The sequence below is a fragment of the Dendronephthya gigantea genome, unplaced genomic scaffold (assembly GCF_004324835.1).
Source record: "Dendronephthya gigantea isolate DGI-Jeju-01 unplaced genomic scaffold, DenGig_1.0 000028F, whole genome shotgun sequence".
NCBI classification, from domain to species: Eukaryota; Metazoa; Cnidaria; class Anthozoa; order Malacalcyonacea; family Nephtheidae; genus Dendronephthya; species Dendronephthya gigantea.
In genome coordinates, this window is record NW_021163038.1 from 507,555 (window position 1) to 534,404 (window position 26,850).

At 34.9% G+C, this 26,850-nt stretch overlaps 4 protein-coding genes and 2 long non-coding RNA genes across 9 annotated transcripts; 3 read left to right on the forward strand and 3 right to left on the reverse strand.

Annotated features, from left to right (window-relative positions):
- Window positions 1-35: 35 nt before the first annotated feature.
- LOC114523741 lies at window positions 36-1,290 on the forward strand. Of its 2 annotated transcripts, none has more exons than XR_003687052.1 (3): window positions 36-298; window positions 877-962; window positions 1,174-1,290. It is a non-coding gene; the product is annotated as an uncharacterized LOC114523741 (long non-coding RNA). The 2 variants fall into 2 exon arrangements; XR_003687051.1 differs by lacking the exon at window positions 36-298 and adding an exon at window positions 395-552.
- Window positions 1,291-10,871: 9,581 nt separating this feature from the next.
- Window positions 10,872-13,805, reverse strand: LOC114523658 (max dimerization protein 3-like). The gene is made up of 5 exons (XM_028544650.1): window positions 13,560-13,805; window positions 13,394-13,469; window positions 13,200-13,241; window positions 12,778-12,889; window positions 10,872-11,607 (listed from the first exon to the last, which is right to left on the reverse strand). The coding sequence occupies exons 1-5, from the start codon at window positions 13,633-13,635 to the stop codon at window positions 11,275-11,277; spliced, it is 639 nt and encodes a 212-aa protein (XP_028400451.1). The 5' UTR covers window positions 13,636-13,805; the 3' UTR covers window positions 10,872-11,274.
- Window positions 13,806-13,927: 122 nt separating this feature from the next.
- Window positions 13,928-17,020, reverse strand: LOC114523659 (ADP-ribosylation factor-like protein 6-interacting protein 4). Of its 3 annotated transcripts, none has more exons than XM_028544652.1 (6): window positions 16,508-17,020; window positions 16,245-16,302; window positions 15,677-15,766; window positions 15,528-15,597; window positions 15,351-15,417; window positions 13,928-14,010 (listed from the first exon to the last, which is right to left on the reverse strand). In XM_028544652.1, exons 1-5 carry the CDS (start codon window positions 16,854-16,856, stop codon window positions 15,361-15,363), a joined length of 624 nt encoding a protein of 207 aa, XP_028400453.1. In that variant the 5' UTR covers window positions 16,857-17,020; the 3' UTR covers window positions 13,928-14,010; window positions 15,351-15,360. The 3 variants fall into 3 exon arrangements, with proteins under 3 accessions (XP_028400453.1, XP_028400454.1, XP_028400452.1); XM_028544653.1 differs by lacking the exon at window positions 13,928-14,010 and adding an exon at window positions 14,874-15,021 and having other exon boundaries at window positions 16,514-17,020; XM_028544651.1 differs by lacking the exon at window positions 13,928-14,010 and adding an exon at window positions 14,874-15,021.
- Window positions 14,022-15,505, forward strand: LOC114523661 (UPF0454 protein C12orf49 homolog). The gene is made up of 5 exons (XM_028544654.1): window positions 14,022-14,231; window positions 14,357-14,477; window positions 14,552-14,703; window positions 14,776-14,880; window positions 14,958-15,505. Exons 1-5 carry the CDS (start codon window positions 14,145-14,147, stop codon window positions 15,036-15,038), a joined length of 546 nt encoding a protein of 181 aa, XP_028400455.1. The 5' UTR covers window positions 14,022-14,144; the 3' UTR covers window positions 15,039-15,505.
- A 218-nt stretch (window positions 17,021-17,238) lies between the features above and the next one.
- Window positions 17,239-20,466, forward strand: LOC114523657 (E3 ubiquitin-protein ligase RNFT1-like). Its single transcript, XM_028544649.1, has 9 exons — window positions 17,239-17,816; window positions 18,161-18,237; window positions 18,475-18,575; window positions 18,746-18,816; window positions 18,928-19,010; window positions 19,135-19,281; window positions 19,368-19,433; window positions 19,551-19,655; window positions 19,898-20,466. Exons 1-9 carry the CDS (start codon window positions 17,318-17,320, stop codon window positions 20,027-20,029), a joined length of 1,281 nt encoding a protein of 426 aa, XP_028400450.1. The 5' UTR covers window positions 17,239-17,317; the 3' UTR covers window positions 20,030-20,466.
- On the reverse strand, window positions 18,148-19,935 carry LOC114523662. The gene is made up of 4 exons (XR_003687046.1): window positions 19,857-19,935; window positions 19,188-19,309; window positions 18,692-18,806; window positions 18,148-18,231 (listed from the first exon to the last, which is right to left on the reverse strand). It is a non-coding gene; the product is annotated as an uncharacterized LOC114523662 (long non-coding RNA).
- Window positions 20,467-26,850: the final 6,384 nt, after the last annotated feature.

Here is a 26,850-nt window from a genome sequence, read left to right on the forward strand (position 1 = left end):
GCCTGAGATGACTGCTTGAGATGACTGCCTGAGATGACTGCCTGAGATGACTGCTTGAGATGACTGCCTGAGATGACTGCCTGAGATGATTGTCAATTTTACATCCTGTGGACAAGTGCTGCAAGGCCAACGCCATCCAGAATATTGAGTCCTAATAATTTTGTTCTATTATTGCTAGCCAAGGAACTGCCAACGATGACCTTCTCGGAGCAGAACAAAAGCTAAATCGGAGGCATGTCATTTAGTGTTATCATTTAACTGGACTTTGTGAGAGTTTTCTTGCAAAATGTTTGCCAAGGTAATTATTATAAGAGGTCATAAAGGCCTTGTAATGTTTCTCATGGTGACATGGTATACTGATCTGTGTTGTTTTCTGTGATTAAGTGATGTTTTTCTTCATGTTGTTTATCACTGAAGCTAAAGAATTGAGATACAACAATCTTTGACTGACTTTAGGTGTAAGACGTTCGCCCAGCTATTGTAGACCGCATGGAATCGATTCAAGTCCTTTAAAAATTTGTGAATCAAGATGAGAATGAACTTAGTGAATCGGTAATTGCTGCTATATGTTTTGGCTAAAATATAATAAAAAAACTGTTGTATGTCTCCAAAACAAAGGAGCTTATATTTATGATACCAAAAAGTATAGGATTGTTTGACATCAGAAATACAAAGAATTCGGCACACAGCGACAATTCAAAAGACAACTTTTTTCTAGGCTTTTAGCGATTCGTTTTTAGTAACATCGCTCACGATGATGTTCGGAGTTGATCGGCATGTTGTCGTACATTATCATACCACGTGATCTGCTATGATCACATGGTAATTATCGCCTATAAAAGTAATCTCAACGTTAAAAAAAATTTCTTTAATTAGGTGGCGATCGAAGGTGGACAGCAAGATCGAAGCTCAGCAAGATTGAAGATTGTTCGAGGAAGAAGGAGTTCGCCGTTGACTAAAAGGTGGGTTCCGGCGATTATATGCGTAATCTGCGGTTGCTTTGTCCGACCCCAGTAGGGGGACCGTTTGCCTAGAGCGTTTTGGTCCCCCGCACGCTGCTAGTTGACTAGTTCCCACTTGTAGGCCTTTACACTAATCTACGGGAAGGCCGTAGGCCTTTCCTTAAGGAGTACAGTGTAGCTGAGCCGAACCCTTTTTTTTCGTTGTATATAGGTTTATCTGAACAGCTAGTTGTCAAGATGAACGTGAAGAGAAAAAAGATGAAATAGAAGACTCGCCCGGCCAAATTCAAAATGGCGATGCCAAAGAAAACCATGCACGTGGACCGTTCGCGGACCTTTCTGAGCAAGATTGTTGTGCTGTCTGGTTAAAGTTAAGTATTTTACTTTGATGTTTGTGTGCCTTCTGCTAATTGTTGGCCAGAAATAACAAAAAGCCATATACAATATGAAATATTCTGCGTACAAGGTTATGAAATATTCTGCGTACAAAGTTTCGAGTTTAATTCTGCTTGCAATGATAATTTTTTAGTACTGAAAATTTATGTCATGAGCAACTTCCGCACCCATAGACTGTAGCAGAACTGAACATTTTGTCATTAACGTTTATCTCAACCGCCAGTTATCAAGACGAACGTCAAGAGAACAGTTGAAATAGAAAATAGAAATCAGTTCAAGACTCGCCCGGCCGCCGAATTCAAAATGGCGATCCCATACACGTGGACCGTTCGCGGACCTTTCTGAGCAAGATTGTTGTGCTGTCTGGTCAAAGTTAAGTATTTTACTTTACTGTTGTGTCTTGTGTCTTTTGTGCCTTTTGCTAAAACTAGACAATAATTAAGATAGTTGAAAATGCAATTTTATATTAAATAATGTCTTCTTATATTCAAGATTTTCCTTGGTCAAGAGTGCAACATGAACTGTGGATATGAACTTTACTGTCAGATGAACATTGGAAATGACAAGATTTCTGCACAGAGGTAATTCTATTGTTCCTTCAAAAGTTATATCAGCCTTGCAGCTGAAATTCTTGTAGTGACCTTGTAATACATATCAACTGCCTACAAATTTTGTTAAGATTAATAAGTTAACATTGCTTCTATGCTCACTATGTGTCACCAGTAATAAATTCCTGTGGTGGTCTTTAAATAAATATAGCAACCATAGTTATATGTTGAGGGATGAAGTAACCATGATTAAGATAGTTGAAAATGGAATTTTGTATTAATCATGTCTTCTTATTTATATATCTATATTCAAGATTTTCCTTGGTCAAGAGTGCAACATGAGCTGTCGATATGAACTTTACTGTCAGATGAACATTGGAAATGACAAGATTTCTGCGTAAAGGTAATTCGATTGTTCCTTCAAAAGTTATATTAGCCTTGCAGCTGAAATTCTTGTAGTGACCTTGTAATACACATCAACTACCCGGGTATATATTTGTTATTTAGTATAAGGGGGAATTTGCTGCAACTAGGATTTTTTTTTGGAAAATCCTCAGGCAGTCACAAATTTTGTTAAGATTACTAAGTTAACATTGCTTCTATGCTCACTATATGTCACCAGTAATAAATTCCTGTGGTGGTCTTTAAATAAATATAGCAACCATAGTTATATGTAGAGGGATGAAGTATAACCATAAAATACCTGACCAAAAACTAGACAATAGTTAAGATAGTTGAAAATGAAATTTTATATTAATCATGTCTTATTTATATATCTATATTCAAGATTTTTCTTGGTCAAGAGTGCAACATGAGCTGTGGATATGAACTTTACTGTCAGATGAACATTGGAAGTGACAAGATTTCTTCACAGAGGTAATTTGATTCTGTCATGGATTGTCAGCATTTGATTTTAAAAAGCCACTACATTGTTGAGATGACAACTATGAAATTGAAATTTGCTTCTATGGTCACCATGTGTGAAACCAATGATGAAACTTGACGCTATAACAGCTGAACCAGTCTGGCTGATTACTAAAATTCCTGTGGTGGTCTTACAATAAATATCCACAAAAAAGTGGGAGAACTTGGGAGAAAATTTTCTGATTTCCCTGTGATTAATATTCTGTAGTACTCAGAAGGGTGATACCCAGTTTTTTCTGTGTTCAAATTAAATAGTGACATATGTCTGGGTTGAATATATGCATGTGACACATTCTTTTTATTGAAAATGGCAAAAATATAATTGGCATAAAACAGATGACTAAAGTAAGATAATGAGTAATATCTTTTAATAATGATGTCAGGTTGAAAATACAAACTTTGCTGCCACTTTTTGCCTAAAAGGATTGATGAAATGCTTTTTCTCTTTAGAATGAATGAAGTTGAAGAAAGTTAAAAGGCACCCCTGAAGAACCTGAATTATTTTAGCCCTATCCTAGATTCATTAATTAATATATTTTAGTGTGTGATAACATGTGTGAAATGTGATCAATTATGTGACAATTTTCAAAACTTGGATTTATAAAGAGAAATTTTTCTTTGTAAAGTTTAAGAAGTAAACCTTTTTTGTCTGGTGGTGTTAGTGTTTTGATTTTGCATGTTTTTCTGTGTGCTTTCACAATTGAAAAGATTTTGGCAGTTGCTTCTAAATGTTTTTTGAAAAGTTTAAGAAGAAACTTGATTTTTGTCTTGTGGTGTTTGTTGTTTCGATTTTGCATGTTTTTCCGTGTGCTTTCACAATTGAAAAGATTTTGGCAGTTGCTTCTAAATGTTTTTTGAAAAGTTTAAGAAGAAACTTGATTTTTGTCTTGTGGTGTTTGTTGTTTCGATTTTGCATGTTTTCCGTGTGCTTTCACAATTGAAAAGATTTTGGCAGTTGCTTCTAAATGTTTTTTGAAATGTTTAGGAAGAAACTTGATTTTTGTCTTGTGGTGTTTGTTGTTTCGATTTCGCATGTTTTTCCTTGTGCTTTCACAATTGAAAAGATTTTGACAGTTGCTTTGGCTTTTTCTTATACTTCTTTTCTCTTTAATTTCTTCTTAGTATTAGTTTTTTTTTTAAATATATTTTCTCTTATTTTTTTATGAAATTCTTTTTTTTACTTTAGTGTTGAAGAAAGTTGAAAGGCACCCAGATTCATTAATTCATATATTTTAGTGTGAAATGTGATGAATTATGTGACAATTTTCAAAACTTCAATTTATAAAGATAACTTTTTTCTTTGTAAAGTTTAAGAAGTAAACCTTTTTCATCTGGTGGTGTTAGTGTTTTTATTTTGCAAGTTCTTCTGTGTGACTTGACGATTCTAAATTAAACCTCTTAGTATTTTTAAGTATTTTTTCTAAATTGAAAAAAAAACCTGTTAGTATTATCTTCTATTTATCTAGTTTTTTTTTCTCTAGTTTTTTTTACTCTAGTTTTTACTTCTATTTCTCTAGTTTCTTTTCTCTTCTACTTAGTTTTCTTTCTCTAGTTTTTTTTTCTCTCTAGTTTTTTTTACTCTAGTTTTTACTTCTATTTCTCTAGTGTTTTTTCTACTTAGTTTTTTTTCTCTAGTTTCTTTTCTCCTCTTCTACTTAGTTTTCTTTCTCTAGTTTTTTTTCTCTCTAGTTTCTTTTACTCTAGTTTTTACTTCTATTTCTCTAGTGTTTTTTCTACTTAGTTTTTTTTTCTCTAGTTTCTTTTCTCCTCTTCTACTTAGTTTTCTTTCTCTAGTTTTTTTTTCTCTTTCTAGTTTTTTTACTCTAGTTTTTACTTCTATTTCTCTAGTGTTTTTTCTACTTAGTTTTTTTTTTCTCTAGTTTCTTTTCTCCTCTTCTACTTAGTTTCTTTCTCTAGTTTTTTTTTCTCTCTAGTTTCTTTTACTCTAGTTTTTACTTCTATTTCTCTAGTGTTTTTTCTACTTAGTTTTTTTTTTCTCTAGTTTCTTTTCTCCTCTTCTACTTAGTTTTCTTTCTCTAGTTTTTTTTTTCTCTCTAGTTTCTTTTACTCTAGTTTTTACTTCTATTTCTCTAGTGTTTTTTCTACTTAGTTTTTTTTTTCTCTAGTTTCTTTTCTCTTCTCTTTCTACTAGTTTTCTTTCTCTAGTTTTTTTTTTCTCTCTAGTTCTTTTACTCTAGTTTTTACTCTATTTTCTAGTGTTTTTCTTAGTTTTTTTTTTCTCTAGTTTCTTTTCTCCTCTTCTACTTAGTTTTCTTTCTCTAGTTTTTTTTTTTCTCTAGTTTCTTTTACTCTAGTTTTTACTTCTATTTCTCTAGTGTTTTTCTACTTAGTTTTTTTTCTCTAGTTTCTTTTCTCCTCTTCTACTTAGTTTTTTTCTCTAGTTTTTTTTTCTCTCTAGTTTCTTTTACTCTAGTTTTTACTTCTATTTCTCTAGTGTTTTTTCTACTTAGTTTTTTTTTCTCTAGTTTCTTTTCTCCTCTTCTACTTAGTTTTCTTTCTCTAGTTTTTTTTTCTCTCTAGTTTCTTTTACTCTAGTTTTTACTTCTATTTCTCTAGTGTTTTTTCTACTTAGTTTTTTTTTCTCTAGTTTCTTTTCTCCTCTTCTACTTAGTTTTCTTTCTCTAGTTTTTTTTTCTCTCTAGTTTCTTTTACTCTAGTTTTTACTTCTATTTCTCTAGTGTTTTTTCTACTTAGTTTTTTTTTCTCTAGTTTCTTTTCTCCTCTTCTACTTAGTTTTCTTTCTCTAGTTTTTTTTTTCTCTCTAGTTTCTTTTACTCTAGTTTTTACTTCTATTTCTCTAGTGTTTTTTCTACTTAGTTTTTTTTTTCTCTAGTTTCTTTTCTCCTCTTCTACTTAGTTTTCTTTCTCTAGTTTTTTTTTTCTCTCTAGTTTCTTTTACTCTAGTTTTTACTTCTATTTCTCTAGTGTTTTTTCTACTTAGTTTTTTTTTCTCTAGTTTCTTTTCTCCTCTTCTACTTAGTTTTCTTTCTCTAGTTTTTTTTTCTCTCTAGTTTCTTTTACTCTAGTTTTTACTTCTATTTCTCTAGTGTTTTTTCTACTTAGTTTTTTTTTTCTAGTTTCTTTTCTCCTCTTCTACTTAGTTTTCTTTCTCTAGTTTTTTTTCTCTCTAGTTTCTTTTACTCTAGTTTTTACTTCTATTTCTCTAGTGTTTTTTCTACTTAGTTTTTTTTTCTCTAGTTTCTTTTCTCCTCTTCTACTTAGTTTTCTTTCTCTAGTTTTTTTTTCTCTCTAGTTTCTTTTACTCTAGTTTTTACTTCTATTTCTCTAGTGTTTTTTCTACTTAGTTTTTTTTTCTCTAGTTTCTTTTCTCCTCTTCTACTTAGTTTTCTTTCTCTAGTTTTTTTTTTCTCTCTAGTTTCTTTTACTCTAGTTTTTACTTCTATTTCTCTAGTTTTGTTTCTATTTTTCTTAAATTTTACCAAGAAAAAAGTCAAGCCAGACACAGGTAGCCCAAGACAGACACAGGTAGCCCAAGACAGACACAGTAGCCCAAGACAATACTTCGTCAAAAAAAAATTTTCGGAGAATTTTAAAGAAATCTTATTGCAGACGAAAATTTTTTAGACGAAGTATTATGTCTGGATTGACCATTTTGGTTTAGTCTTAGGAAGCCATTTTTAGCATTTTAAGACACTTTTTGAACAGTTGAAAAAGTCGCAAAAATTGACCAAAATGGTAAGGGGTAAGCCTTACCATTTTGGGCAATTTTGACCACTTTTTGAGTGTTCCAAAAACCGACCAAATGTGCTCTAAAATGAAAGATATTAGTCTTAGAAAGCCATTTTTAGCATTTTAAGACAATTGTTTAAACAGTTCAAAAAGTCGTCATAATTGACCAAAATGGTAAGAGGTAAGCCTTACCATTTTGGGCAATTTTGACCACTTTTTGAGTGTTCCAAAAACCGACTAAATGTCCTCTAAAATGAAAGATATTTGTCTTAGAAAGCCATTTTTAGCATATTAAGACACTTTCTGAACAGTTCAAAAAGTTGTCAAAATTGACCAAAATGGTAAGGGGTAAGCCTTACCATTTTGGGCAATTTTGACCACTTTTTGAGTGTTCCAAAAACCGACCAAATGTGCTCTAAAACGAAAGATATTAGTCTTGAAAAGCCATTTTTAGCATTTTAAGACAATTGTTTAAACAGTTCAAAAAGTCGTCATAATTGACCAAAATGGTAAGGGGTAAGCCTTACCATTTTGGGCAATTTTGACCACTTTTTGAGTGTTCCAAAAACCGACCAAATGTGCTCTAAAATGAAAGATATTTGTCTTAGGAAGGCATTTTTAGCATTTTAAGACAGTTTCTAAACAGTTCAAAAAGTCGTCAAAAATTGACCAAAATAGTAAGGGGTAAGGCTTACCTTTTTTGTCTAAACTGACGAATTTTTCAATGTTCGAAAAACCAACCAAATATGCTCTAAAATGAAAGATATCAGTCTTAGGAAGCCATTTTTAGCATTTTATGACAGTTTTTAAATAGTTCAAAAAGTCGTCAAAATTGACCAAAATGGCAAGGGGTAAGGCTTACCTTTTTTGTCAAAATTGACGAATTTTTCAATGTTCTAAAAACCAACAAATATTCTCTAAAATGAAAGATATTAGTCTTAGGAAAGCATTTTTAGCATTTTAAGACAGTTTTTAAACAGTTCAAAAAGTCGCAAAAATTGACCAAAATAGTAAGGGGTAAGGCTTACCTTTTTTGTCAAAATTGACGAATTTTTCAATGGTCTAAACACCAACAAATATTCTCTAAAATGAAAGATATTTGTTTTAGAAAGCCATTTTTAGCATTTTAAGACACTTTTTGAACAGTTCAAAAAGTTGTCAAAATTGACCAAAATGGTAAGGGGTAAGCCTTACCATTTTGGGCAATTTTGACCACTTTTTGAGTGTTCCAAAAACCGACCAAATGTGCTCTAAAATGAAAGATATTAGTCTTAGAAAGCCATTTTTAGCATTTTAAGACAATTGTTTAAACAGTTCAAAAAGTCGTCATAATTGACCAAAATGGTAAGGGGTAAGCCTTACCATTTTGGGCAATTTTGACCACTTTTTGAGTGTTCCAAAAACCGACCAAATGTGCTCTAAAATGAAGGATATTTGTCTTAGAAAGCCATTTTTAGCATATTAAGACACTTTCTGAACAGTTCAAAAAGTTGTCAAAATTGACCAAAATGGTAAGGGGTAAGCCTTACCATTTTGGGCAATTTTGACCACTTTTTGAGTGTTCCAAAAACCGACCAAATGTGCTCTAAAACGAAAGATATTAGTCTTGAAAAGCCATTTTTAGCATTTTAAGACAATTGTTTAAACAGTTCAAAAAGTCGTCATAATTGACCAAAATGGTAAGGGGTAAGCCTTACCATTTTGGGCAATTTTGACCACTTTTTGAGTGTTCCAAAAACCGACCAAATGTGCTCTAAAATGAAAGATATTTGTCTTAGGAAGGCATTTTTAGCATTTTAAGACAGTTTCTAAACAGTTCAAAAAGTCGTCAAAAATTGACCAAAATAGTAAGGGGTAAGGCTTACCTTTTTTGTCTAAACTGACGAATTTTTCAATGTTCGAAAAACCAACCAAATATGCTCTAAAATGAAAGATATCAGTCTTAGGAAGCCATTTTTAGCATTTTATGACAGTTTTTAAATAGTTCAAAAAGTCGTCAAAATTGACCAAAATGGCAAGGGGTAAGGCTTACCTTTTTTGTCAAAATTGACGAATTTTTCAATGTTCTAAAAACCAACAAATATTCTCTAAAATGAAAGATATTAGTCTTAGGAAAGCATTTTTAGCATTTTAAGACAGTTTTTAAACAGTTCAAAAAGTCGCAAAAATTGACCAAAATAGTAAGGGGTAAGGCTTACCTTTTTTGTCAAAATTGACGAATTTTTCAATGGTCTAAACACCAACAAATATTCTCTAAAATGAAAGATATTTGTTTTAGAAAGCCATTTTTAGCATTTTAAGACACTTTTTGAACAGTTCAAAAAGTTGTCAAAATTGACCAAAATGGTAAGGGGTAAGCCTTACCATTTTGGGCAATTTTGACCACTTTTTGAGTGTTCCAAAAACCGACCAAATGTGCTCTAAAATGAAAGATATTAGTCTTAGAAAGCCATTTTTAGCATTTTAAGACAATTGTTTAAACAGTTCAAAAAGTCGTCATAATTGACCAAAATGGTAAGGGGTAAGCCTTACCATTTTGGGCAATTTTGACCACTTTTTGAGTGTTCCAAAAACCGACCAAATGTGCTCTAAAATGAAGGATATTTGTCTTAGGAAGGCATTTTTAGCATTTTAAGACAGTTTCTAAACAGTTCAAAAAGTCGTCAAAAATTGACCAAAATAGTAAGGGGTAAGGCTTACCTTTTGTCTAAACTGACGAATTTTTCAATGTTCGAAAAACCAACCAAATATGCTCTAAAATGAAAGATATCAGTCTTAGGAAGCCATTTTTAGCATTTTATGACAGTTTTTAAATAGTTCAAAAAGTCGTCAAAATTGACCAAAATGGCAAGGGGTAAGGCTTACCTTTTTTGTCAAAATTGACGAATTTTTCAATGTTCTAAAAACCAACAAATATTCTCTAAAATGAAAGATATTAGTCTTAGGAAAGCATTTTTAGCATTTTAAGACAGTTTTTAAACAGTTCAAAAAGTCGTCAAAAATTGACCAAAATAGTAAGGGGTAAGGCTTACCTTTTTTGTCAAAATTGACGAATTTTTCAATGGTCTAAACACCAACAAATATTCTCTAAAATGAAAGATATTTGTTTTAGAAAGCCATTTTTAGCATTTTAAGACACTTTTTGAACAGTTCAAAAAGTTGTCAAAATTGACCAAAATGGTAAGGGGTAAGCCTTACCATTTTGGGCAATTTTGACCACTTTTTGAGTGTTCCAAAAACCGACCAAATGTGCTCTAAAATGAAAGATATTTGTCTTAGGAAGGCATTTTTAGCATTTTAAGACAGTTTCTAAACAGTTCAAAAAGTCGTCAAAAATTGACCAAAATAGTAAGGGGTAAGGCTTACCTTTTTTGTCTAAACTGACGAATTTTTCAATGTTCGAAAAACCAACCAAATATGCTCTAAAATGAAAGATATCAGTCTTAGGAAGCCATTTTTAGCATTTTATGACAGTTTTTAAATAGTTCAAAAAGTCGTCAAAATTGACCAAAATGGCAAGGGGTAAGGCTTACCTTTTTTGTCAAAATTGACGAATTTTTCAATGTTCTAAAAACCAACAAATATTCTCTAAAATGAAAGATATTAGTCTTAGGAAAGCATTTTTAGCATTTTAAGACAGTTTTTAAACAGTTCAAAAAGTCGTCAAAAATTGACCAAAATAGTAAGGGGTAAGGCTTACCTTTTTTGTCAAAATTGACGAATTTTTCAATGGTCTAAACACCAACAAATATTCTCTAAAATGAAAGATATTAGTTTTAGGAAGCCATTTTTAGCATTTTAAGACACTTTTTGAACAGTTCAAAAAGTCGTCAAAATTGACCAAAAATGTAAGGGGTAAGTCTTACCATTTTGGGCAATTTTGACCACTTTTTGAGTGTTCCAAAAAACTACCAAATGTGCTCTAAAATGAAAGATATTAGTGTTAAAAAGCCATTTTTGGCATTTTAAGACACTTTTTGAACAGTTCAAAAAGTCGTCAAAATTGACCAAAAATGTAAGGGGTAAGCCTTACCATTTTGGGCAATTTTGACCACTTTTTGAGTGTTCCAAAAACCGACCAAATGTGCTCTAAAATGAAAGAATTAGTCTTAGGAAGGCATTTTTAGCATTTTAAGACAGCTTTTAAACAGTTCGTCAATTGGTCAATTTTGACGACTTTTTGAACTGTCCAAAAACTGTCTTTAAATGTTAAAAATGGCTTCCTAAGACTAATATCTTGCACTTTAGAGCACATTTGGTTGGTTTTTAAACAATCAAAAAGTGGTCAAAATTGGCCAAAATGGTAAGGCTTTACCGATATAATGATAAGTAAACAGTGGAAATCTAAGATCCATTAAGACTATGATATAATACATTAACTGGATGTGACACTACTGTATTTTATACAGAATTATTACACTATTATCTAGAAAAAATTCCAGTTAAATTGTTAATAGGAAGAAAGTTATTGCAAAGTGTGATTATAGTTACAATTTATATGTATATTGTGTCTAGTTCCCACATTACTAAAAATGGTATGTTCATATGCCCTAATGTCACCGTATTTTTGCTCAGGTTAATAATTTAATGTCATAGAACCGACAGTGGACTAATATAAAATATAGCATTAGTTTTCACTAACTAGAATTCCATGGTTATCACTTGTCAACCATATATAATTCAAAAAGTATTAAAATGCCACAATAAGCTGAGCATATTCATAGACATCAATCTTACGATTCTGTAACCTCGTCGACATTTATCTCCTCGTCTTCAGAGGCTTGTGCTATCTCGATTTTAGGTTTTTTTACAAGGGGCATTGTTTGGGTTGCCACTGAAACTGCAGCTTCTATGTTGGCTGGATTGGAATCGCCTTCTGTATCCATTGGGGCTGGTAGCTCGATACCCGATGCTGGTCCTTCAGTTTTCACTCCATTCTTAGTACCTGTTTCCAAAAGAATCTTTATTTCATTCCTCAAAACCTGGAGTCTTTCTCGCAGACTTAAATTGTGTTTTCTAAGGTATTCTTTTTCCCGCAATGCTTCTTTTGTTTTTTTCTCCAAATTCTAAGAGAAATGAATGAGAAAGTATTAATATTTAGCTGTGTTTAACAGCATAATTAGACACCCCAAAATGGCTTAACATTATTAAAGAAGCATATAATTTTTTTCTATCAATGTTACCACACAACAAATTTAAAGGTTCTGATTTTTCCTGCTTTCATTTAGAAAGTGAAACGGCAAGGTTTCTATCAATGTTACCACACAACAAATTTAAAGGTTCTGATTTTTCCTGCTTTCATTTAGAAAGTGAAACGGCAAGGTTAACAAAGATTTAGTGAGAAAAATAATTATCCTTCCTGGAATTACCATCATGTTTTCAAAGATTCCCTTCCTCCCTATATATCAAGAACAATTGCCCCTAACTTATTAAAGACATTTGACCTTTTATGTAAGTGATTAGCAACTTGAAGGTCATATGAAATTGACAAATGACAATGCGCAGGTTCTGGGGCAGGTTCTAGAGATTTCAGAATTGAGAAATCAGATTGTCCACACAATGGAAATTATAAAACAGTGTCTGTTGCAATCACCAAGCATTGACTGTTTACAAAAACTCAATATTAAAAAATATGAAACCAATTTAACAAATACAATATATCAACTGCCCTATCCAATTACAACACATGTTTCCCTCAATCTTTCTTACTATATTTCTACCATGTTTCATTTATGTAGAAACTCATAGAAATTTCTGGCAATTATCCTTACCATGCAATTATGAAATTTTTAAAAATTTTTCAAGAGCATTTAAATTTCATGCATGCTTGCACATGCCCAAACTCGCCCACATAACAATACCACCTTCATTGTAAATACAAATATTTCCCCTCGCATAAAAACACATAATATAATCAATATCTACCATAGCAAAACCTGTAGAAACAGGGTATTTATGAAGGTTTAATGCATGGTATTTTGTGGTACATCCCACAAAAAGAATATACGCGGCAAATGCGATATTCAGGCTGGATTTTTATGTGTCAAATCACAGTATGAAGCCACTATAAAACGTCAGACATTTAGTTTCCTGCAAATATAAATAGGGCTAAAATTTCCTGACCTTGGCTTGTTTAGTCCCGTGTTTATTTTAAATTGCCGTATATTTAAAACACCTTGCATGACTACAGACACATTTACATACAACCGGCTTGTACAATCCAAAATTAAACGTACCTGTATGTAGCGTAAAGCGCTTTTAAGGATATTCAAATTCGAGGTTCTTTTGTCTTCCAGTGTAGGAATTTCTTTCCTCAACGTTTCGTAGCATATTTTCAAATGTGCTCTCCTTAGGAGGAAATATATATATTTACACACAAGAGATAAATTGATTCCTCAATTAACTTTGAAGAACAAGAATTGCAAGAGCAATATAAGATAAACAATGTCATCTTACTGTCTTGACGACAGCAATATAAATTGAACGAGTTTACTTTGTATTGTAAAAGCACGCGAATGTAGATTTTGGAATATCAAAGGCTTTCACAAGCCTGTAAGGGTCGTTCTCGCTTGCAAAGGCAAGCAAACTTGCCGAAACTGCCGAATTCATGTACGAAAACACCGCTCTGTAAGCATAGAAATTTCCCTCTCAAACCTACCGATTTTTTTCAAGTCTGTTGTGAATTTCACGCGTCCCTGCTCTGAAATTAAGTACAGAGAAATATTAAATGATATATCAAACAGCAGCTATATTTATAAGGACGAGACGAAGCTGACTCACGAAGCATAGAATACGTTTCGTGCTCATTACAGTCAAATTGAAAATGGATGTCATGAAACGACTTGAACTTACCCGCCCGGACGCCGTTTGCCCTTCTCCGAGTCCGAATCGGATGTAGCAGAAGTCACAGGACTCTTCGATGCATTTGCTGTGAAAAGGAAGAGGGAAATTACGTTGAAATAACGCTACGAAATTTCACCTGCGAACGCCAAAAGGCACATGGCTAATGGCGACATACCACGTGTATTTTGCTTATTCTTGCTGTCCTCGCTTTCCACAAAACTTGCTGCAGCTGCTAAAGTGTCCAAACTCATTGGAATGCCTTGAGAAGAGACTTTGAGATTCCCTCTTGCTCTATTTCTAGCAATCGCCGAGAATTATACCCCCTTCTAGGCAGTATTCGTCAACAAAATCTTCGTCGAAATACGAAATCAACAAACCCGAGCTAAACTTCTGCTATTGTTTTTACGTGTGCGTGTGACGAAGCGTTCGCCAATCAGATTGCAGCATCTTGTTATTGTTTCGAAATTTATTAAACCACGTGTTTTCCAACCGGGGCACGTGCTTTCTGCTTTCCATCGCTAATATACCGATTAGATAACATCGGCCGAAGTAAGATTTCCCGTTCCGGCCGGTACCGACCCTGAGCTATATACCTCAACTTTTGGTGTATGTATCCCCCGTTGATTCTATAGTTTGTTATAAGAAAAATATCAAAAGTTGAGTCATGGTCGTTGTTTATAGAAACTAGAGTATGCGGTTGAAATCTGGATGAAAAGAAAGGATTATACTCAGCGATCTCTGTAAAATATGCATTCAAGAAATGAGATTGTATTATAGATGGTTCCTAGCTCTACTTTTTGCGTTTTGTCTGATAATATTTTGGCAAAATTACGTAAAAAACTTTGAGGTTTGTCGTACTCGTACACTCTTATACGATATAAACTTTATGCAAGTTTTTATTTTAAATCTAATCTAACTACAAGGGTTATGTCTATCTCCGAAAATAAATATTTATATCTTTAATATACGCAGGCAGAAGAACTAGATGAAAGTGATGGTAAAGTGACGCCAACTTTCCAATGGATTGACAATAAAGGTCTCAAGCAGTGTCGAAGTTCAGTACAAGGCTCAAGGATTATTGTAGATGAGAGAGGTTAGTTTCAAAAACTATGATTTTGCTAATGACGTATTGTGACATCATAAACTCTAACATCATCCTCTCTTTAGGATATATTTGTGAATGGTCAGATAGGCTTTCCAATGGTTGCTGTTTTTCAAAAGGTGTTACCACAAAGCAGTTTGTTTGCAAGAGTTGTCTTTCAAACCAGTGTTGCAGTGTGTATGAACACTGTGTGTCCTGCTGTCAACACCCGAACAAGGTATGGTGATGCAGTACCATAGATCTCAGACGTCAGAGTCTCCTGAAATGCAAACATTTTCTCACATTGCAGCAAACTCTGCTGCGATCAATCTTAGCAAACAACAGTCGCAAGATTTTGAAAATGGTTCAAGACCAGTTTGAATTCTGCTTGGTGAAATGCCGTACATCTTCAGAAGTAAGATTAATGCATTGGTTTCATTTCTTTCTGTCCTGATAGTGGACATTAATTTTGATTTTTGATGACCTTTTCAGAGCGTTATTCACGAGAATCATTACCGCAACAGTAAGCACAAGCATTGCTTTGGTCTGAAACAACCTGAAACAGAAACATGACCCAGCTCACATTCAGCATGAGATAAATGGTTCCAAATGAACACACATACAGCGGATGTCTGTCTGTATCAATGTGTGGTAACAATTAAAAACGCGTTGTAGATGATCACATGAAGTCTTAAGATGTTTACATGTTGAGGATTACAAAGTTCATTAAGACATAACAAGCTGAATAATTAAGAAGTCGAGAGAGTATTGACATGGTACAATCACTAGCATTGTTAACAAACTAACACAGTGGTAACAGATAATTGGTTGAAGCAATGATATGTTTGAGACACTAATAAGTAGCGTTGATGAGTTTCAACTTACGGGAAAAAGATCATTTATGCAATCCAAGAGATTTTTGAAATGCTGCCCCATCACCAGAAGTTGCAAGCTGTAAATCAATAGAAAAAATGGTGATCATTTATAAATTATATTTTTATGATATGCATGAAAATAAAAATTGTTAATTTATAATAAACTTCAAGTGATACATGACCTCACCTTGTTAATTTCCTTGTGTCTTTGATAACTTACTACCTCCTCAATGATTTCCCCATCACCTTTCACCAACCTACAAAACAATTCAGCCTTATTTAGGCTTAAACAACAAGGAAAACCTGTCTTGCAATATAATTGGGAAAAATCAATACCTGTGTCTTCCTGTTTCTGGATCAAAAACTCGTCTGACCTGGCTCTGCTGTTTCTCATACTCTTCTTTGGTCATTGGGACCATGGGCCGCCTGGAAACAAATTAGTACATAGAAAATGAATTTTCCATTCTGGGGTGTGACAACCTGGGCGATCTGACACCCCCCCAATAATTATAACAATGTTAAAAAGTTGGCTAAAATGCTTTGTTATTGGTAAAAAAATATATAAACAGCATCAGATGTAATGCATGCTCGATTATTTCTGAATATTTAAGGCCATTCAAGCTCAAAATAGGCCATTTCCAGAGGCTTGAAATTTAAAAAAAAATTCTTATTCAGCATCAACCTTGCATGGAGGACATCACAAACATGCATAGCTACGCCTCTGTCCACATGCATTATTCTTTTGGCTGGTTTCTGGTCCGGCTTGAGACAGAAGCATGAGATTTGGTCCGGCTTGAGACAGAAGCATGAGATTTGGTCCGGCTTGAGACAGAAGCATGAGATTTTAGCGAACAGTCAACTGCTGTGAACTAGAGCTATGTTTAAACTCATGATATTCACCCACCTCTTGGATGACTCATTCAGTGCTTGATTTTCTGGCGGCATTGAAACAGTCACCATCTCTATTTTCAGGATAAAACCGAGATATTTAATAAGGTGATATTTTGTATACAATTCTTTACTCAAAGACAAGATACAGCTAACAAATAGATTTTGTTCCACACAATGAAATATTTTCATGAGGATAGCCAGTTCACACTTGAGAGTGTACATCCCATTGTACTTCTGGAAACCAAATATATTTGTTGGCTTGTGGTGGTCTCATACCTTCACCTGTAACAACTGTTCCTGACAATTCACTTGCATCTTGTCTCTCCTTTCCTCTTTTCTTTCTCTTCTCTCGTTTATCCCTTTTCTGTTTATCCTTCCGTTTCTTTTTCTCCTTCTTCTTAAGTTTCCGTCTTTTCTTCTGTATTTTTTCCTGGTCGCTCTCAGAAGATGATGAATCACTTGAACCACTCAAACTGTCCTTTCTTCTCCTCCCATCCCAACTTTTTCCACTAACATCACCTTGGCCATGTCGTCTTTTCTTGTATTTTTCATCTTCGCTACTTGGTGAAGAAGATCGGCTTCTCTTCTTAGCCTTTTTTCGCTTTTTTGATGTAGATTTTTCCATACTTAAAAAATCAAAGACTGAAAGGATTACCTGGGGGGGCGGAACATTTTCAAATTTCAACACTCATGCTTTAATGAGGTACTTTATCTTGCATGGATGAAATGGCTTTAACGAACTGATCCATATAGCTCATCGGGGATTGATGTTCTTTATCCATCCAGAGAAATTTTTATAGGTTCAGTGCATTAATACTGATCTGATATCAAAACTGGATTGCGTTCAATCTAATGTTGATTATTCCGAAATAGGATCGAAATATGGCCGTTTAAATATCACTTTTTGTATTTGGCCACCTCTTAGATTTTGGGTTTTTCATTTTTAGCTCCTTTTTGTTTCATTAAAATCATTTTCTAAACTTGTCGGGTAAAATAGCCCAAGAGGGTACCATTTCCCTGGGATAAATCTCGTAGCAACAAGTTGCTTTTGGAGTGAAAAACCCGGTATACAAATATTTTCCCAAAATGGCTACAAGTTCTTCGGATGTTACAGGTTTCTCTGGCCATTTTAGTCCGCGTTCGAGCCATTCTCGGTCGGCCAGCTGGTCGTACACGCGGGGAGACGGACAGATCAATCTTTCCTCTCATCTAGAGCCGTTAACATCGGTGATACGAGAATTAGGTCTTGGCTTCGGACCGCCATCAAGACCCAGTTACAGCGATGGCGAGATTCATCGTGAAAATATTTCCAACACAGTCTACGTCGATATCGGTGAAGGAGAGGAGACCAGGGAACATCCTCGTGTACTTTCCAGACATCACAGTACAGTTGAGACTAGCAATAGTAGTCAGTCAGATTTCGATTCAACACCAAATGACAACACCAGCTCCCAGAACAATGGCAATGGAAATGGAAGAACGAATGGGGATAGAATGGAGTTCCAGGGGACTATTAAATGGATAGAGAATAGTGTACCATTTTTGCTGCTGTTACTTAGTAGGATCATGTGGGATCATCGATTGGGTACGGTGATTAGGGTCGTTATAACATCGTTAGAACTTAGAGCTAACATAAAACCCGAGTTCCAGTAATCGATTAATTGGCAATGCCCCTAGTTGTAGCATAATACTATATTTTAAGTTTAGTGGTAGGTGATGATGGTGGTTTGATGGTATAGTATTACCAGGTGATGGTACCAGTATATGCCAGTCATCCAGACTAAGATGATGGTACCATCACCTTATATACTATATATCTTGTTATAATAACTCATACCTGACAGCTTCCTTAATGCTTGCTCTGGTACCGCCAGTCAACAGGTAAACTCTGCAGTTATTAAAAACGTATTTGGGATAACTCTTCTCCAGGTATCCTTGTTGGCGTAGGTCTGACAGGGACATTCCTTCACGCAAACAACACCATTAAACGCCAAGTGTCCCTAAAGGTAAGAGCATGCATGCAGTCATTACATATCAACCAGTGTTTGGATGTTGCATTCCTAAATGGAATAAGGTGTAGGAGGGCTACATTCATGCACTGGTCATGGTTTCCTGGTTTACCATGCTAAGAAATGCTGATAAAATCTACTTACTGCCAAAAGTCTTTTTAACTTCAGGACAAATAAAGTCTCCTGATCATGACAATGGCAATCATCATTGCTTGGCTTCTGTTTTTGTTTCAGGATAAACGCCTGAACAGAATCTCTGTTTGGACAATCCTATTTCTCTGTGGGAATGTTTGTTTCATCTACTATGTATTCCACAGCCAGAAACTACAGCGATGGTAAGCTTGAATCCACAGATATAAACCAGTCAGGCAAATGGAAACTTGTCACAACTCCAACGGACTTTGAACAACTGGGAGACCATTGGCAAGCTCTGCATCAACCTTAAACATACCTCATATTAAACACGTCTTTCTTAAAAGCCTTGAATTTCATTCCTCCATTTCAGTTTGGTCTTTCAACTTCCAAATTTCTCCAAACTTGATGTGTGGGTAGTATTTTGGTGCGTTCTAATCACAGGTGAGAATAAACGAGAAATGCGTCGCTAGAGATAAAACTGTTTGCCAGTTTGATGTTAAAAAAAAACTCGACTATTTCAGTGATAAGCAACGTGCTTTTCCATTTCTCTAGATTATGTAATTCGAATGGTCACAATGGCTTTAAAATCCTTGGTTATAATTGTACATAAAAGAATTTTGCCTTTCAAAAACAGAGTAAGAGCTTGTTTCGTTTTTCGTTCAAATCGACTCCGTGGTGTAAATTGATTTTAATTTAGCATAAAATCACGCTATGAATGTCTACACATGCAATGGATCTTAATTGTACTTCAAATTTCAGGGAAAATATTATTTGTTATTGGAAAATACGTCGCAATTTTATCGTATACTCACGCCAATCCCTCTGTGGTACCAGTATTTCACGAATTACAATATTGGTGGAGAATATTTCGCCATTTTTTCAACTGCTTTCTACTTTCTCTTAAAAGTAAGCTCACATCCATTCTTCGTCGACTCTATAAACGAAGTTATATAAAGATTGTTCATTCGTTCATGATAATCGTTCTGTTCCAGGCACGAATTATAAGAACAAAGCTCAGGGATCTGTACTCTGCTGTGAAAACATTTCAATGTGATGTCGTAAGTTTTTGCATGCTCTAGCCTCTAGAGACTATAGATTGTGTCTTATTCCAGGATTCATATTTTATTTTTTGCACCGAAAGTACAAGGAGCTGTGAGTTCTGCTCTCTTCTGTAGCAATACGGTACCGCTGCGTCAAAAGAACAAATAAATAAATTGGGAAATATTTGTCCTATCTGTCAAGAGGAGTTCTCTAGAGCAATTTCATTACGATCCTGTAAGGTAAGGAATATTCTTTACCTTGCATCAAATGAACCTGCGCTGTGAAACACTCGAGAACATGTACCACCTTAACATGGCTGAACCATGCTTAACTCAGCAGTGAGTTCTGTACAACATCAGATCACTTTAAGATAGCTCACATTCAAGAACATGTACCACCTCTGCATAATCTAACCATGCTCTACTAAGCAGAAAACTCACCCCGTCAGATCACCTCACATAAATCTTCTTTAAAATTTCAGCACACGTTCTGTGATGACTGCATATCTCTATGGTTTGATCGTGAACAGACTTGCCCTCTTTGTCGGGCGAAAGTCGTCGGAGATCCATCGTGGAGAGACGGCAGTACGACTGCCTACATCCAACTCTTTTAGTCTCAGGACTCTAATTGGAAGATGCAAAACATCATATATGAGAGTGCTCAACGCTGCCCATGCACTTCATCACAATGTAATTTCCACAGAAAAGATTATGCTAAATTTACACACCGTTGTTTTCTGCCATCTGGTCTGTCTTCCACATGGTCAACATTATGACACCTGGTTCATTTGTCCTCTGTGCATGTTTTTGAAAAATATATAACACAATAGTAAGACGGGATTCATTCTCACCTACATTCTTGTGACACAACATCACTCTGTGTCCGAAATTACGTTGTGATCTTCGAATATTCTACTGTATATATATTATCGGCAGTTTGAATCCATGGTATAGAAGACTCTGGTATGCATGACCACAGCTTAAATTATTGGAAATTATAGACTGGTATGAATAGAAGCCTGGATCGCTAGCTGAAATAAATGTTTGTAGAAAATCTGGTCTTGTAAAAATCTGCTCTTGCAAATTTCATGGGGATGTTTGGGTACAGTTGTTTGGGGTAGCGTGTAGTTCCATGGATCTTCATGGATATCACGGATTCACGGTGTTCAGCGGTAAAGGCATTGGGGGGAAGAACACTGCCACAATATTCGATTGTGATATAGTCAGTATTAAACCAATAACGTTTTTCTCTTTCTTATCTAAAATTTGATCTAAACCACTCATTGCAGATTGGTCTGTGAATATTTCCTTTTGCGAGAGTTAGTTCAGACGAAGGGGTTTGTGGAGTCAATCAAGGTGCATGTTAATGACATTTGAAATAGCCGCAAACGTCAGCATGACGACATCAAACACTGCTTTTTAACATCGGCCTGAAGCCGAAATCAGCTCTGAGAAATCGTTTTGAGGTAAAGGTATCTTAAAACGATCCCTCATCTGCGACGCAATTGACAAACCAAGTTATGGCCACACGAAGTTTTGCAACCAAATAACCATGGTATCCAGGCTGCCATGGCAACGAACCAAAGCGAGGGACGCAGAGAATCCTTCATCCGAAACATCGCTCTTCCAGAATTTTCCAAATATCATTACAAGCGCAACACGAACGGCATGCAGTAACTTTAAGGTTTCGACATATCTCGCAATCATTGTTTAAACGTATCTTATACCCGCGGATTATTTTGGCTAAAAAGAATAAAGGATGTTTGCTAACGCAGCCAGAGAAACACTACATCAACCAGTGATGCATCATTACATTGTTTCAAATGTAGCAAATTGCAACGGCCTTTTGTACTGTCGTGTATGTTTTACTTAAAGTTATACCTAATTTGTGCGTAAGGGGTGTCAGGAGGTTTTCTAGCGCGTTCCATATTTCAGCACGAGATTAAATTTGTGCTGGGAAAACCGTGCGGTTCCCTGATATAAGAAAGTGAATTTTATTTATAAGCGCGTGCTTTTCCCCTCGAATGGAAGAATCCTATTTACAGCTTTGTAGTTTTAGTTTTGGCCTTAGTACCGATGCATTATAAAAGATGATCCTTGCTAGACTTCTAGGGGAGACAGTTTAGAAGCGATAAATGCAATTTGCGTGGACATTATGAGGAGTAACAAAAATATAAAGCTTTATCAAACGAGAACCATTAACCACCAGCTGTTTTAAAGATCACTCGTAAAACACACACAATAAAACTATTTGTTTGGAAAATCGTTAAGTAGTGAAATCTTTCCTGTTTGTCTGATGTATAATAAGATAAACTACCTGAATTAAAACGATACTATTGTTCTGAAATACTAGCTTTGTTTTACATCGATTTTAAGCTTTATTTCCACATTTTCAACTTGCTGGAAATGGTTATAATTTCCTGACAACTGCTTTCCGGACAAAATCACGTCACAATTGACTTTGGTAAGGAACTACCAGAAGAGCGACTCAATTTGAAGATAAAACGGTTGAAATGAGTGAAGAAAACGAATCGAATCTTGCGTAATTTTAATGGGACAAATTCTACACTAAAAAGGGATGCTCCGTAGTTAACCTCATGCAGTGACGAACAACGACGTGTGTTGAAGGTCACCGCTGTCTATGGGGCTTAAAGCTCCCCGCATTTCAGTTGAAAGGCGCGCACTGCGGGTTTATCATGTCCTGGGGAGCTCCTACAGGTGGATGCAACAAAAGCCTATACCGGAGAATATATTAGCTGACTTAATGAAAACGAATGCACGAACATTGAAATGTTAATTCAATGGCTCAATGCTTTGTGGATTTCTGTCCAGCTTGGAGAACGCCGTTCAGTTTTTTCGGTTTAAGATTATTACTGATATTATAATATATATTCTCTATTCTCCTGATTCTGCAACTTGCATATCGTTTCGGTCCTATATATGGATATATTTCACTGTGAACGAATGCGTCTTGTTCATCTAAATAAACATTCGCCCCTCCCCTAATTGAAGCTTTGCACGCTCTAAATCAATGTTTGTATTCCTAATGTTGCTTCGTGTAGGTTCTAAGTGGACGTTATAGTCCGTAATTGAAAGTTCCTTATCAGTCTGAATGTTTTTTTGATAAAAAATACATGTCCTACATTTAGACTTAAAAATGTTTAAATTCATGTCACGCTATACTTTATTACGTCTCTCCAGTCATATATGTTTTGTGTGAGATTCCGGCAAAAGATAGCTTGGAATAGCCCAGTTCCGCTCCACCGTTTTTATCGATGAAAATCCTTCGCTTATTGCATTTTTTTACCATTTTGTTTGGTCAAAACACGAGAGCCAACTGAGAAAGGAAATGTACAGTTCAAGCATGAAAAAATAAGCATCGATGGAAATTCGCATAAAGAAATATAGCTCTCAGTTGTATCCGAGATTTCAGGCTGACGTATCCCAAACTCATGGCTTACAGTACACATTGATTTTCGCAGTTGAACAATTGCAGAACGAACCGCAGGAAATCGATGCGGAAAAGCTGCTAATCTACTAATTGAAAAGCTAACATGAGCCGATAATTGAACAATTTAAACATTGTAAAGTACACAAAAACCTTGTTTGTTTGCTTTAGAATGCATGTTGTAAACACAATACCCCACAGTAAAATGATCTTCAAATAATTACCTAAACAGTTTGCTTGTAACATGAAATTGTTTCTCGCATTTTCCACAACACCAATGTATTAAATCATGCAGTGATTGTTTTACGATGGCCATGTATGTAAACTCTAAGAGTAAAACTCTAAGATACCGGAAACATTGGTATTTCCATCGTACTGTATACGTCTATGCATGTATAGTCATTCTTACAGAATATCTGAACGCTCCTATTTTGGTAAATAGTCTTCCGAAGTTTTATGATTACCCGATTATCACCTTATTCCTTAGGCGGTAGTTAAATTCCGAATTCAATCACCTAATGCTAGTCATTGCCGGCCATTAGAGTAAGAACTAAGTGAAAACCAATGATTTTCATTCATTGGGACATTAGCCATGAGGTCAATCTCCAACCGAGGTTGAAATTGACTTGTCAGCCGAGAAATCCGAAGAGAAATGACTTTAACCAAGAACATGCTCAGAGCAGATTTTTTTAAAGATAACTCTCACTTGAGAACATGTTCCACTTTTGATCTAACCATGCTTAACCCAACAGTGAATTCTGCCATAACAACATCAGATCACTTTAAGATAGCTCACATTCTAGAACATGTACCACCTCTGCATGATCTAACTATGCTTAACTCAGCAGTGAGTTCTGTACAACATCAGTCACTTCTCACATTCAAGAATACCTAGTACCACCTAGGCCTCTATACAAGATTTAAAATCTCTAAAATATCAGGTTATTTAAGGCAAGTGGCCTTAAATTACCTGATACTTTACAGCTTCACTTTACATCCAACTTTGCATGTAGTATTTAAGCTGCGTATTTGGAGGCACGGGGAGGTCACAAACTGAGATACACAACTATATATGTTTGATAGACAACTATATTTGGAGTCACTTATTTGCAAAATGCCAAATTCTTTACGCCTCTCAGCATCCACGATCCTGGAGAAAAACAGTGCTTCTTCAATAGCACCCCACCCCTACTGCGAAAGGCACTTCAAGCAGTAAAAATTCTTTGTCGCAAGTTTGAGCCTCATGAGAGTAACTTGGCTAATTTCCGCTGTCACAGGGAAACAGCAACGTCAGGACCCACAGTCGACTGTCGCTATATGACCATTCACCCACCCAGCAAGACCATACTGACGTACACACTGCAAAGAAACGGTTTTACAACAACACAAGCGCCAGGCCAGTCTCTGACTCTCTGTCATGTACAAAAAGATATTCCGCACAACTTTAAACAATTCGCTATAAATACGAAATGAATTATGGACTTTATAGAGAATAGAAACAGTTCTAAACCTAACAGGAATCTTTTGAAAGCTTCTGGCACGCATCTTGAAGTCGCTGTGTGCCTGTGAGGCGATTAGTAATACGAGAAATCCTTTGCAAAAGCGATTTGAATCTTGTCTTAAAAGCATCCTAGAGCTTGTGAGATATTTTTCCACGTACGTTTTGCCTTCGTTGTGAGATGACAAGAAACCAAAAGTAAATGAACTGTGTTTATGGCATTTAGGAAAACAAAACGCGTATAACTTGTTGGAAGGATTTTAGTTTTTGTATTCTACTTTTAAGATAGATTTCGTAGTGTGAATTACTATGCATATACGCCTAACAATGGCAATCGTGATACGCGAGGACGCTCTCAATCTTTCGTATATAGATATAGCAAGAAGAAAGCTTTCGCCTAATTTCTTTTGGAAGAAAGTAAGTTAATAATAGTTCTGAGTATTGCATGAAATAAGTAGCTATAATCACAGTGTTAGATAATGCATACATATTTTACACGCAGTAGCTAAAAAAATCACTAAATTTGGAAGTGTTGAACAGACACTCTTGCTGATATGAAATATAAACAAAGCTATACAAAACACAGCTTCACGATTGTCAACGAAAGATGGCATTCACGAACATAGAAATTTATCAGTTTAACAAATGCCAATGCTAAAAAGCCTTGGTTACACTCTCAAAATAGTTACAGGCATGCTTTTAAGATCTGAGGTAATTACTTATATACAGTTTCGCCTAAGATGCACGTACAGAGGGCTTGTTTATCGATATTAAAGAAATTTAAAAGGGGACCGACATATGTGTAGATTGCAAAGCCATCAAACACTTTGGTAACCCGGTAATTATCCTGACATATAAACGCATAAACAGGCTCCAAACATGAATACATCAAACGATAATACTCCATTTATATTCCGCCCTTTGCCATAAGCGAAGTTGAAGAACGGAGCAGCTGCCTTGGACAAAATCAAAACACTTCATTTACACCCTTGAGAAAATCTTATCTATATTCGTCGACTGCATACATTATAAAGACGTATATCATCGAACTTTATAATCAACGAAAAAGACAGCTTCTTTCTCCTGAATAATATGAATACGTTTCCACTTAAACTCGTACGAAATTCTTTCAAATATTTAGGTTGCTTTCAACGTTTTACAGTTCTGAAGGCAAGTAAACTACACAAGCCATTTTGATTTCCAGCCGCCTATTGATAAGAATGATGTCCCCTTTTTATTGTTAAATTTACACCATAACTAATTTACGTATATTTGATGCATAAAATGTTAATAGATATTCGAACATATGTTTTCTAGCGTTCATTCAGTTCTAGGTTAGCAGCTTAGAACACTCCTAATGATCTACATCAACAAGGCATTCGTAATGACAAATCATTAATCCTCTCCCTCGGCTGACTGCACGAGTGTTAACACTGAGTTCTGAGGGCACAACCTTTTCGATTATAAATCGTTTCTAATATGGTCTTGCTCAATATATATATAGTGAAATAATCAGTATCAGACATTAGAGAAGTTCCTCTTGAAAACTCTATCTAATTAGCATAAAAAACGCAGTCTGTATACAAGCACACATGGCCCACAAAATGAGAAAAATTATCGAGTTACGCGCAGCACAATATCTCACAAAATTGTTGATAGGAAAGTTTTATATATAGATATCATATATTGGACTTATTAAGCCAAACCAATTTTAATAAGGCAGGCAATATTTTGCAAACAATAATCTACGCGGTAAACAATCTGTCCTAAGTAATTTGCACGGTATATTTCAATTATGAGTTGAACAGATTTTAATACAATCGAAATATAGTCAGTGTTAAAAAATATTGCCCTCCATTCGAAGTATGCCTGGCTTCTGTTCTATTTCAAAGATTAATACTTTTGCAGCACGGCATCAAGGCCTTAGACTATTTGATGTGTTGAACTTCGCCAAAGCCAAAGGACGGAAAAGTAATTCGAGTTATAATATATACGAACAGTGAACTATATCAACAAAAATTATATTGTTTGTTTACCTGTTCACATAACATATAGAGATGATACTATGCTGTTTAGTTATTGTGAACTGTATTATATACACAATTTAAAATGTCATAAAGCATAGATGAAAAGTTAAAAACTAAGTTCTATCTTCAATATTCACTTTCACAAAACCTAAGGAGTTAATTTCCGTCTTCAAAGTTAACACAGTACATTGCGTTTTTGCAATCTATATACGTTTGAAATTTGTGTCTTTAATGAAACATACGGTTCTATATTCCTGAGCAAACAGAGAGAATATTATATTTGAACGTATTTCATAAAAACCACACAAATAAACTATATATAAAGGTTCCGCTTGCATGAAATTGCCACAATTATTCATATACAAAATTGTAATTGGCCCTCAAAAAACATTAACATGGAACTAGACCAGAAGACGAGGAGTTTTGTTGATGAAATAGTAAAAATATATGTAAAACCAAACT

Excerpts from the sequence above, each read along its gene's own strand:
- LOC114523658 (XM_028544650.1), bottom strand. The coding sequence starts at position 13,635 with ATGAGTTTGGACACTTTAGCAGCTGCAGCAAGTTTTGTGGAAAGCGAG. Across the intron at positions 13,470-13,559 it reads GAATAAGCAAAATACACGTG|CAAATGCATCGAAGAGTCCT; the intron begins GTATGTCGCCAT and ends TCCTTTTCACAG. Across the intron at positions 11,608-12,777 it reads GCGCTTTACGCTACATACAG|AATTTGGAGAAAAAAACAAA; the intron begins GTACGTTTAATT and ends CATTTCTCTTAG.
- LOC114523661 (XM_028544654.1), top strand. The coding sequence starts at position 14,145 with ATGAGATTGTATTATAGATGGTTCCTAGCTCTACTTTTTGCGTTTTGT. Across the intron at positions 14,478-14,551 it reads GATTATTGTAGATGAGAGAG|GATATATTTGTGAATGGTCA; the intron begins GTTAGTTTCAAA and ends TCCTCTCTTTAG. Across the intron at positions 14,881-14,957 it reads AATGCCGTACATCTTCAGAA|AGCGTTATTCACGAGAATCA; the intron begins GTAAGATTAATG and ends TGACCTTTTCAG.
- LOC114523659 (XM_028544652.1), bottom strand. The coding sequence starts at position 16,856 with ATGGAAAAATCTACATCAAAAAAGCGAAAAAAGGCTAAGAAGAGAAGC. Across the intron at positions 16,303-16,507 it reads AACAGTTGTTACAGGTGAAG|AGATGGTGACTGTTTCAATG; the intron begins GTATGAGACCAC and ends TCCTGAAAATAG. Across the intron at positions 15,418-15,527 it reads GACACAAGGAAATTAACAAG|CTTGCAACTTCTGGTGATGG; the intron begins GTGAGGTCATGT and ends ATTGATTTACAG.
- LOC114523657 (XM_028544649.1), top strand. The coding sequence starts at position 17,318 with ATGGCTACAAGTTCTTCGGATGTTACAGGTTTCTCTGGCCATTTTAGT. Across the intron at positions 18,238-18,474 it reads AACGCCAAGTGTCCCTAAAG|GATAAACGCCTGAACAGAAT; the intron begins GTAAGAGCATGC and ends TTTTTGTTTCAG. Across the intron at positions 18,817-18,927 it reads TTGGTGCGTTCTAATCACAG|ATTATGTAATTCGAATGGTC; the intron begins GTGAGAATAAAC and ends CCATTTCTCTAG.